This window comes from Littorina saxatilis, linkage group LG12, assembly GCF_037325665.1.
Source record: "Littorina saxatilis isolate snail1 linkage group LG12, US_GU_Lsax_2.0, whole genome shotgun sequence".
Taxonomy (NCBI): domain Eukaryota; kingdom Metazoa; phylum Mollusca; class Gastropoda; order Littorinimorpha; family Littorinidae; genus Littorina; species Littorina saxatilis.
Window position 1 is genome coordinate 1,861,528 of NC_090256.1, and position 12,469 is coordinate 1,873,996.

At 39.8% G+C, this 12,469-nt stretch overlaps 1 protein-coding gene across 2 annotated transcripts in view; it reads left to right on the top strand.

Moving 5' to 3' along the window:
• LOC138981030 (regulator of G-protein signaling 12-like) overlaps nt 1-12,469 on the top strand; it is a 93,845-nt gene that overhangs the window by 72,734 nt on the left and 8,642 nt on the right. Inside the window, exons 11-14 of one of the 2 annotated variants that reach the window (XM_070353825.1) lie at nt 1,974-2,153; nt 4,245-4,442; nt 5,029-5,119; nt 9,780-10,009. In XM_070353825.1, the coding sequence (XP_070209926.1) occupies nt 1,974-2,153; nt 4,245-4,442; nt 5,029-5,119; nt 9,780-10,009 (699 nt within the window). The remainder of the gene's footprint in view (nt 1-1,973; nt 2,154-4,244; nt 4,443-5,028; nt 5,120-9,779; nt 10,010-12,469) is intronic. The other variant, XM_070353826.1, reaches the window with a different exon arrangement.

Below are 12,469 nucleotides of genomic sequence, written 5' to 3' on the forward strand. Positions count from 1 at the left end.
TTCCGTTATCTCGTCGTGTCGTGTGCGCTGCATTTGAGTCGGTTTCGTCAAAGTTTTCTGCATTTGTTTTTGCATCGATAAAGTACTTTAGCGCTTTGACAAGCAAGATGGAGGATGATGAGTTTGAAACTTTCTTTCGAGTTGTTTCTTGACAACAAAAAGTATGCGGAATTGGAACGAATTACCGAGGAAGATCTTCGCAATGAACTGTGTATCGCGGTGAAAAAAATGACAGTTCGTCAAGTCACAGTGACGGTTACGAAACGGAATTTACTAAAGTGCAGATGGATACAAACAGTGGCTGGTCCAGTTTAGTGAAATGACAGGACCAGCAAACATTACCGATAATCTGACTGCGTAGCAAGTGCTTGACTCGCTTGTCGAAGAGACACTGCGTTGAAACTGACTCAAATTCAGTGCAAAGCAAGCCAGTGTCAAAACTGGCAGTGACAAGACGTAAAAAGTTTGCGTGTTCGGAAATGGCGACCTGTGGATCTAGTCATGGAAAATGTTATTGAGGCTCATGGAAAGTCATGGACAAGTCATGGAATTTTGTTTCTAAAAACCAGTGGGGACCCTGCATAAGGAAAGGGAAAGAAGTCTTTAACCCTAAAGGGGTGAGCTGTATGGTTCGCTACTCTACCTACACACCTTGGAAAGGGAAAGAAGTCTTTAACCCTAAAGGGGTGAGCTGTATGGTTCGCTACTCTACCTACACACCTTGGAAAGGGAAAGAAGTCTTTAACCCTAAAGGGGTGAGCTGTATGGTTCGCTACTCTACCTACACACCTTGGAAAGGGAAAGAAGTCTTTAACCCTAAAGGGGTGAGCTGTATGGTTCGGTACTGTACCTAAACACCTTGGAAAGGGAAAGAAGTCTTTAACCCTAAAGGGGTGAGCTGTATGGTTCGCTACTCTACCTACACACCTTGGAAAGGGAAAGAAGTCTTTAACCCTAAAGGGGTGAGCTGTATGGTTCGCTACTCTACCTACACACCTTGGAAAGGGAAAGAAGTCTTTAACCCTAAAGGGGTGAGCTGTATGGTTCGCTACTCTACCTAAACACCTTGGAAAGGGAAAGAAGTCTTTAACCCTAAAGGGGTGAGCTGTATGGTTCGCTACTCTACCTACACACCTTGGAAAGGGAAAGAAGTCTTTAACCCTAAAGGGGTGAGCTGTATGGTTCGCTACTCTACCTACACACCTTGGAAAGGGAAAGAAGTCTTTAACCCTAAAGGGGTGAGCTGTATGGTTCGCTACTCTACCTAAACACCTTGGAAAGGGAAAGAAGTCTTTAACCCTAAAGGGGTGAGCTGTATGGTTCGCTACTCTACCTACACACCTTGGAAAGGGAAAGAAGTCTTTAACCCTAAAGCCAAGGGGTGAGCTGTATGGCTCGCTACTCTACCTACACACCTTGGAAAGGGAAAGAAGTCTTTAACCCTAAAGGGGTGAGCTGTATGGTTCGGTACTGTACCTTAACACCTTGGAAAGGGTTCAAATAGCAAGTGTGAACAAAGATTAAAGCAATGAGAGTGAGGAGCTGAATGACTGAGAGGTTTGAAAGGACAGATGAGGGAGAGAGGGGTTGTTAAATTAAGGCGGGAGGTCTGTGCGCAAAGAAAAAAATACTACACAGCTGAAAATTTAATGTGTCAGTTTTTGAAATGTCTAAAGAGAGATATCCAGTCTCAAAGAATTTCTTCACCCTGCCTTCCAATTTTAACACACACGCAGCCACCCTCACCCCTCCATCGGTAGGAACTGTTAGTTTCAGAAGGAATTTTGAGAACGTTAGCCAAAGATTTGCACCTGAACTGCTAGTGTGGGACTGCAGACTGTATGTGTGTTTTGTTGAGTTTGTATAGTTTTGTGTACAAATCTTTCACTGAATCTTATTCTAAATGTTTTTAGCCTTGTCCTCCCTCTAACACACTACATTGCTGGAAAAAAATTACCATCTTTCTTCCACAGGCGGAAACAACCCACACCACAGAGCCGGTGAAGTTTTGCCGTGTAGTGATGCCGGACACCTCAACGACAGTGGTGTGCACACGTCCGGGTCAAAATATCCGTAACGTGCTGGGCAAGTTATGTGACAAGCGAAGCCTGTCCATTGCCTCTGTCGATGTCTTTTTACTGGGTTCGGACAAGGTGTGTGCTACCTTACACAGTAGATGTGGGGGGGGGGGGGTGTTTTCTTGCAGTTTTAGTTGTTAACATGATGACACGGTAGATGTAGGCTCTTTTGTAGGTATGGTGCTTGTCAGGGTTGTTTTCTCAGAGGTTGATGGTGGTGGTGTATGCATGTGTGTGTGTGTGTGCGTGCGTGTAGAGCGATTCAGAGAAAACTACTGGACCGATTTTCATGAAACTTCACATGAGAGGTCCTGGGTATGATATCCTCAGACATTTTTTTTTCCATTTCTTTGATAAATCAATGTATTTGATGACGTCATATCCGGCTTTTTGTGAAAGTTGAGGCGGCACTTTCACGCTCTCATTCTCCAACCACTTTTGTTGAAATGTTATGTACACAATGTACTTGAGAAAGTGGTGCCATTAGCTTCTTCAGAAACTTGAATACCGTGAAACTGAAACAACCCTGATGCATAGTTTTTGCAATGCCTAATGGTATGATGTTTGTCCTTCGCTGCCTTTGATCTTCTGCCACAAATTCTGCACATAGCATTTAGCCTAAATATGTGGAGATCTTCTGTATGTTGCACTGCCGCCATTCTTAACTGAGACACCTTAAATCAATAAATAGAGTGACTACAAATGGAAAGAAATTGATAACAATAAACAATCAAAACCATATACACTGATACAGACAGGCAAGAACATAAGCACAATTACAGTCACAACATTAAGTCAGGAATAAACACGTCACAAAAAAAAGGGGGGGGGGGGGGGGACGCAAAACAAGCAATACAAAAAACAGAACAGATGAAATGCACTAGAGTCGAGTGCCTGTGCCAAACGGTGCATGCACTGATTAGGCGCGTGGATTAACGAAACAAAACTGCTCTAATCTCAAACACAAAAACTTATTCTCACTCTATGACACAGTTTAGACTAAGTACTTACTGACGGCAACATCAGAAACACAGTCGGTCGTTGGTATAAACATTGAGCGTGGTTACAAAATGGTATACAATGCGCACGTTTTGATACAACAAAGAACGACTTGCCGGTAGATTCGATAGCAGTATTACTTCAAAATCAAACAAACCGAATCCTCACTGGAACTCTAGTTTGCACATACACAAAGCCTGAATATCCGAGAAACAATATACACAAGATGACGGTAATCCAACGTTCAAGTCACGCAAACCAGTCCATTTCATACCAAGAAACACGTATTTTGTCACACGCTGTGCACTTCCAGAGTACAATGAACAAGGGCTTTGTGAGGCGCGCTCGGCTGGCATTTCCCCCGCGAAACTAAAGAGGTCACCGCCAGCGCTATTTATGGCCTGCTTGCTCCAAGCTGCCTGGCCGCTCAAATAGCATAATCGCGGCAGCAGTGAAATAGTGTGGTTAGTCAAGTAATGTTGGACCAAGGCCGGACTTTGGTTCAGAATTTCAGCTTGGAGGTTTAAAAATGAAGTAATGAGTTTGCTCATTAAAGTTGTCATTAAAATCAAATTTTTGCCAACAGATTAAAAATTGATTGCATCGTATTCTTCATCAAATTCTGAATCTTTAAATATATAAATATGTCACGTTTACTCTAAAAAATTTATCACAATTAACGATCAAAGGTTAATTAGGTACTATGATTAAAATTTTAGAAATCGGTCCAAAATTGAGTTCATCTTATTCTTTATCGTTTCCTGATTTCAAAAACAAATACATATGTTATGTCTGTATTAAAAACAAGGTCAGAAAGTTAAAAAGAATACAGAAAAGCGCACTTTCCTGCTTAGCGCAATACGCTACCGCGCTATACTGGCTGGTCAATTTCACTTTGTTTTGCACCTGAAAAGTGAGCGATTTCCTTGTCGCGGGGATTGACGAAGCTGTATTGTCTTGGTGAGAAAAAAAATGCAATGCGTTCAGTTTCATTCCGTGAGTTCAACAGCTTGACTAAATGTTGTAATTTCGCCTTACGTGACTTGTTTTCCTGATAGCAAAGTATACATATCTCATATTGTGGGAGTCCAAGGGTTAAGAGTATTAGTGATTACTGTTTGACCATTGGTTTAATGGTTCCATTTATTTTCTAATTTTGGCGTGCAGCCTTTGGACCTAGAGGAAGATATTTCCACTCTGGGATCCAAGGAAGTAGTGATTGAGCGCCGAGTCTTATTTCGCCTTGACCTTCCCAACCACAAGTCCATAGGGGTCAAGGCCAAACCGAACCGCTCCATTCGAGACGTCTTCAAGCCCATCCTCAACAAGTATGGCCATCGCATCGACACATGTGGAGTGCAGCTGGTAAGAAAAATACTTCAACTATTGGTGCTGTTGTGCTGTTTCTTAATACAGCTGGTGAGAAAAATACTTGAACAATTGGTGCTGTTGTGCTGTTTCTTAATACAGCTGGTGAGAAAAATACTTGAACTATTGGTGCTGTTGTGCTGTTTCTTGAACTATTGGTGCTGTTGTGCTGTTTCTTGAACTATTGGTGCTGTTGTGCTGTTTCTTAATACAGCTGGTGAGAACAATACTTGAACTATTGGTGCTGTTGTGCTGTTTCTTAATACAGCTGGTGAGAAAAATACTGAAATTCAGTGGTTTTTTTTGTCTTTTTAAGTTTATGTAAAAGTAAATTGTTTGCTTGTCAAAATGTGCAGGGTTAGTTACAGGGTGTTTTGAGAGTTGTCAGGAATGCATGCACCTTTTATCCTTACTGTGTGTTGATGGTTTTGTTTTAGTTGAGTTGTTAAAACTGGAAAAAAACATTTAAACAGTGCAAGCAGTTAAAAATCTGTTGTTTTCATTTAGGCTGACGGACGTATCAAAACTGTTTTGTTATTGTTTCCATTTTTGTAAATTAAATATTGGTGATTCTTTTTTGCAGTCTGGCTTGTCAGAGTTTCTTGACCTTGACATTCCCGTATCTGACCTTGACAACCAGCGTGTCATCGTGATCGCTAATGCAGAAAATGCTGGTAAGTTTCTTGATTACTTCGCTGCGCATGGATCACAATTTTATTTGGTGTTGTTATTTCAGTTTTGTTTGTTTGTGTACATGTTTTCCCTAGTGCAACGTGAGAATGAAATGTTAATTGTTTGTTCCTGAACAGCATGAATGAGAATGTTGTGTCAAGTTGTGTGTTTTCCCTGAAGCTGAACGTGGTGGGTCAGATATTTCAAGAACATTGTTTCGTTTTCCCCTGTGTAGTTTGAGAATGACATTGTGGTCGTTTTGCTGAAACGAATGAATGAGAATGTTCAGTGTTTTCTCAGAATTTGATCTTGATGGATGTTCTCTGAAGTTGATTTTGTTTAAAGTGTAAGCTCAGTGCTGCCTAATATCAGTGGCTGATGATCTCATTTTATGAAGTGTATATTAGAACGGTTAATATGTTAGTGTTTACAATTGTAGGTTTTGGGGGTGGATTATTTTTTTTATACATGTGAGAAACATAAATCAGATTTCATAAACTTTTTTCATTTCATATTTGCACATTAAACAAAAATGTAATCGGCATTCCATGATCATTCATTAATTTGTGAATTCATTTCTGAAGAAGTCATGATAAAATTTGTAACATTAACGAGCTAGTGAGTGAATATCGCAGTATTTTGTTTTTTTAAAGAAAGAAAAAAATGGCTACATGAAGGGAATATTTAGGAATAAAGAAGGAGATCAATCACATTGTTTTGCAACAGTTAATTGCATATTACTGCAACCAAGCTAAGATGGTAATTACTTTCCATTTCTATCATGCTGCTTGGACACTATAAGGTTTGAGGACGAGACGTTGTCACTGTCACTGTGTTTGTCACAAGCACAAACCAAAGTATTGTGTAGAAAGTGTGTTTCTTCTCCGTGTGTTTTCGCACTTCAGCATACATTGTATAAGTCCAAACAAAAGCATTGTTTCAAAAGTGTCCTTCTTTACTCTGTCGTTTCATTTCTTCGTAGGTTCAAACACAAGTACACATACTGTGTGAAAAGTGTGTCTTTGCTATTTCACTTCTTATGTTGACAAATAGCTGTACTTTCGTGTGTGCTTGTTCTCATCTCAGTCACTTACTTGTTTTCAATTATCATTCCCTTATTTAAACATTTTTGAAACTTCTTTTGTACTGTTTTAAGATATTGTCAATCGAGTCTGAGTTTGATCAGCTTCAAAAAAATGTTTCGAAAGATAGCACGTTTCAGACATCTTAGCTTGTGACTTTTAGTTCACTTTCAGCAACAACTGGTTGAACTTCGTTCATTTTTATGGATCATTTTGACATTTAGTTCAAACTGCGTTTTTATTTTAATCATCTCTCAGTGTCTTTGATTCATAGAATTAGAAGTGTTTATTTACTCTATACCAGCTAGTTGACTTTCATGGAGCATTGGGCATACATACTCAAGAACACTTGTGCATGTGACCATACCTACTATGCATGATGCATAACCATTACTCATCCCAGTGGAACCAGTCAGCAGTTTACCCAACTGACATTCTGCAAATTATAACATATTAGCCCCGCAGTGTATACTCAAGAGCACATTATGACTCATCATCGTAACCAACTCACTAACCAGTTCAACGCACGAGCCTAGCGCTCAAAATTGTAGAGTACCATGCCGAAATAGGCAGACATAGTCAAACTGAAACCTTCCCTTCGTTAACTTTTTTCAGGGAATGCTGGGTTTGTGCCTAGAACTATAACATTTTAAGACAGCAGTTATTTGTCACATTTAGTTACACACTTTTAGGGAACTGTATATGATATATATATGAACATTTCAGCTGAACTTGAGGTGTTGGTGTACATGTGCAGATGGGGAACATTTGCACAGAACTCAGCTGCACTTTAGTGTCCTCTTAGTCTTTTTTGCATGGATGAACCCTGGAACACCAAGATTGTATGTTAAGTCCCGTATGATGATATTCAAATCAGTGTTTGCTATAAAACTACTTTGCTGTGTAGAGGCATGCTCATTGGGCTTGGAACATTAGCAATCCAGTACAATCTCAATCCTGAGACCATTTTGTCATCACTTGGAACATTAGCAATCCAGTACAATCTCAATCCTGAGACCATTTTGTCATCACTTGGAACATTAGCAATCCAGTACAATCTCAATCCTGAGACCATTTTGTCATCACTTGGAACATTAGCAATCCAGTACAATCTCAATCCTGAGACCATTTTGTCATCACTTGGAACATTAGCAATCCAGTACAATCTCAATCCTGAGACCATTTTGTCATCACTTGGAACATTAGCAATCCAGTACAATCTCAATCCTGAGACCATTTTGTCATCACTTGGAACATTAGCAATCCAGTACAATCTCAATCCTGAGACCATTTTGTCATCACTTGGAACATTAGCAATCCAGTACAATCTCAATCCTGAGACCATTTTGTCATCACTTGGAACATTAGCAATCCAGTACAATCTCAATCCTGAGACCATTTTGTCATCACTTGGAACATTAGCAATCCAGTACAATCTCAATCCTGAGACCATTTTGTCATCACTTGGAACATTAGCAATCCAGTACAATCTCAATCCTGAGACCATTTTGTCATCACTTGGAACATTAGCAATCCAGTACAATCTCAATCCTGAGACCATTTTGTCATCACTTGGAACATTAGCAATCCAGTACAATCTCAATCCTGAGACCATTTTGTCATCACTTGGAACATTAGCAATCCAGTACAATCTCAATCCTGAGACCATTTTGTCATCACTTGGAACATTAGCAATCCAGTACAATCTCAATCCTGAGACCATTTTGTCATCACTTGGAACATTAGCAATCCAGTACAATCTCAATCCTGAGACCATTTTGTCATCACTTGGAACATTAGCAATCCAGTACAATCTCAATCCTGAGACCATTTTGTCATCACTTGCACACTGTATGAATACCTGAGTCTGGTTAATAGTAGTGTGTGTAAAATACATGCATTTGTGTATACTATACAAAGAAAACATGATGCCCTTTAGGCATCGTCTTAGTTGGGAGAAGCAGCGTGCTCTATTCTTATGAGCGTTATACGGATATGGAAGGAGAGCGTTATGACTATTTTAAGAATGCTTCAAGGAATGGGACGCCAGTAGTGACAGTTGTTTACACATTTACTAGACTTAGTAGTAGTACATACATATTTTTGGTAATCTGATTCTGCCTGTCATCTAATTACCATCTGTCAGTATCTCTTTGTGCATGTGAAGAGATTAGAGGGGTGTATTGTTAGTTTGGAATCACCTCGGGATCTAAAAAAACCCATTATGTTTAAAATGCCGTTTTGCATCTTGTTCAGAAAAGATTTGATTTTTTTCCCCTCATTTTTCATTAAAAAAAGTAGATCAGATATAAGAAGATGAACAGCTGCAGTAAATTGGCTCTGATTTTACAAGAGGAATACAGGATTGAGGAATTTTAGTGTATTTGATTTAAATGTCATCCTAAACTTTATAACGGTAACACCTTTCGGATATTATTTTAAAGATTCATGGACACTAATTTTTCTTCTAAATTCACTGTAAAGACAATCGCTAAAAATTATAGCCCAGTTAAACATTTATGAACACAAAAGCACTCAGAGAGTACTGTTAACATTCATTTAAAAAATTTCATACACAAATTATATCATCTAAATATGTGTGTACACTATTTTATGTAAACATGTTCATCTGCACATCACGGAGTCACTCAGGTCTTCTGATGACAACATCTGTTGATGATGCTTTTACCAGAAATATTCTTCTTCTTTAAGCAGATAAGAAAGCAAAAACTGACACAAATTCTGTACAGATCACTGTTTTCCATCCTTTGTTAAAATCACACTGTACTCTGTCATTTGCATAATATAATACCAGCTAGACCTCAATGTCATTTCATGATCACTGGCGTTTTTGATGCATCCATATCGCTCGATCCATTGCTCATCATGGCTTCACTGCACACTGAGAGCCTGTCTCATTTGATATGAGGGTTAGTGGAAAAGTCAGTCAGAAAATGACTGTTTTGGTGTGAGGGTTAGTGGAAAAGTCAGCCAGAAAATGACTGTTTTGGTGTGAGGGTTATAGTGGAAAAGTCAGTCAGAAAATGACTGTTTTGGTGTGAGGGTTAGTGGAAAAGTCAGCCAGAAAATGACTGTTTTGGTGTGAGGGTTAGTGGAAAAGTCAGCCAGAAAATGACTGTTTTGGTGTGAGGGTTAGTGGAAAAGTCAGCCAGAAAATGACTGTTTTGGTGTGAGGGTTAGTGGAAAAGTCAGTCAGAAAATGACTGTTTTGGTGTGAGGGTTAGTGAAAAAGTCAGTCAGAAAATGACTGTTTTGGTGTGAGGGTTAGTGGAAAAGTCAGTCAGAAAATGACTGTTTTGGTGTGAGGGTTAGTGGAAAAGTCAGTCAGAAAATGACTGTTTTGGTGTGAGGGTTAGTGGAAAAGTCACCCAGCTCTCTCTCTAGACGCATGTGTCTGTTTGATGTGATGTGAGCTAGAGTAAGCGGAAAAGTCACCCATCTCTCTAGCTAGAGGCATGTGTCTAAAAAAAATTTTGATTTGATGTGAGGGTAGGCGGAAAAATGAGCCAGCTCTGTATCTAGACGCATGTGTCTATGTTGTCCTGTACTGTGCCTCCAGAAAACAATGCGACGGGCCTCGTGCCGTCTCAGCAGGCGCCCGTACCCTCGCGCCACCGCAGGACCCCTCTCCTCCACCTGCCCTCTCGCTCGCGGGGGTCAGGGGGCAAGAGCGGGTCGCTGGAGGAGATCACCAATCAGATTTTTGAGGACTTGATGAAGGGCAAATCGGAGCTGGCCCACACGTTTGATGAGCTGGGGGTGGTGGATCTGGAGCGTGGGGGAGCTAAGGTAACGGGGGGGTAGCTCCTCAGCTCATGCCTTTTTTTGCCTCAACACACACACACGTGCACTGCTCTCTGGCGTGTGTGTGTGTGTGTGTGACAGTGTGCTTTTTCCCCTCTGCGCGCACACACACACACTTGGCTCTCTGGCGTGTGTGTCTGTGAGAGTGTGTGCTCCTTTTTTTGCTGCACTTGTGTATATAACCCTTTGCCAACGGATCTCTGCTTCTTCTGCCTTATAACTGCAGACTGTATATATCTGCCTTATAACTGCAGACTGTATATATCTGCCTTATAACTGCAGACTGTATACTCCTGCGTAACCTTTGCAAGGGAGCGACATTTTTCTAAACCCGCTGTGGCTTCTCTCTCAATACTCCTGCTTACGCTGTACTTATATATTTTACTTATATATATATATATATATATACCACTACGGCATCCTAAGTTCTTAGGTTCAGGGGTCTGCTGTCAAGATTTTCTTTCTAAGACGATAGACTCTTAATTACTATCCTCATGGGTTTCTTGAACTTGCATGCGTGTATGAAGCTGTGGTAAAGTCTCAAGAACTAGAAATTCATGGTTATTTGCTGATCAAGAATTCCTGGTTCTCAAGAACTTATAGACATTCATGGTTTTTTGCTGATCAAGAATTCCTGGTTTTCAAGAACTAGACACTCATGGTTATTTGCTGATCAGGAATTCATGGTTCTGAAACAACGTAAGAGCATGACCCCTGACCCTACAAATATATGATTTGTACTCCAGCTTGCTGAGATCTCCATATTCTGCATTGGATTGGCCTTGCTTTGCTTATCTTGGTGCTAGACTTGCATGTTTAGATAGAGGTGTTTTCACTTGGTGCTAGACTTGCATGTTTAGATAGAGGTGTTTTCACTTGGTGCTAGACTTGCATGTTTAGATAGAGGTGTTTTCACTTGGTGCTAGACTTGCTTTTTTTTAAGTGTCTGAATGCACCAGCTTATTTTGCCTTTGGTGTTCTCTGCACTGATCTGGTATCTTTGTTCTTTCCTTTCTTCTTGCCTTCTGTTTGACACGGTAGTGGGAATGCTTGTTTGCTGTGGTTGTCTGCTCTTGCTTTTGCATCGCATTTTTACACATAGTCTTTTTTTTCTCGATATCCAGATATCTTATGTTTACTTATCCACAAACACAGTAGTTTTATACACTTCAGACATGGTGCCCGGGTGGGTGTGAACATGGGAGTTTTCTTTTTTGTCTTTTGTCCCCAGCAGTTTTGACAAAACAAATGTTGACCATGTAGCTTAGTGTTTAATTGTTAGACCATTACCAAGGTTCATTTTTGTTTAAGATATTTAGTTCATGAACAAATCCTCAAGTCTCTGAATACGTGTTCGAAAACATGCCAGAATCAGAGGGCAACAACAGTAAGAATGATCTCAGGCTTTACTTTTGACCCGGTGTGTACCCCCCACCCACGCACACACATACACCCCCACACACACACACACACACACACACACACACACCTCCAGACACACAGACACACACACACATACACCTCCAGACACACACACATACACACACACACACACAGACACACAGACACCTCCAGACATTAATGGGGGAGTTGTAGATGCAAGTTGGTATTTTCTCAATATTCTGAGCTTTGCCATTTCCTTTCAGTTCCAGCTTCTGTTGAACATTTCTTTGCGTTTTTTTAAATTTGTGTTATCTTTATTGCAGTGGCAGATTGTACAAAGTACTGTTGCAAATTTGAAGCGTGGCTGAATATAAGTTTTAATTTAAAGTGTGAGTGCTGGCCAGGCCAGATGGGATTAATCGTGAAAATAAGAACTGGTACCTTTCTTTGACGAGTACCTGCCCGGTGCTGTTAAAGTGGTAGCTCATTTTGGATAGTTCTGTTTCAAACAATATTACATGTTGTTGTTGGATGGACTGGTACAAAATAAACAACAAATAACATGTTTCAGGACGTAAGAGATATATTTTGATTATTAACTGTTCCTTGCGTGTAATACTCTGAAGCACTTTCTTTATTTATTATTTTGGAAGAATGGGGTGGTATACATCGCTGGTTTTCCCCTTTTTTTACATTACTATATTTTGTCTTTGCACAAACATTATTACTAAACTGTGTAATTTACAGTTTCAATATAAATATATTGATAGTTAATTGTTTAGACACATATTTATTTTATTATTATCAATGTGTGTAATTTGTAAAAGTATTTTATGCTTCTCGTATCTATACAGATTTGAATTTAAACCAGTCTGTTTGTCAGATTGGTTTGCTTAAGTCAGTGGGAAAAATCAGAACCAGTTAAATGTATGATCAAACGCTCATGAACTCTTGCTTAAACTCAATACCTTTTTTATACTGTAGGTTTTGAGTATCTTGTGGCTTAGAGTTTGAACATTGATTGCTTCTTAACACTGACAGGCAGAATTTACTCAATGTTGT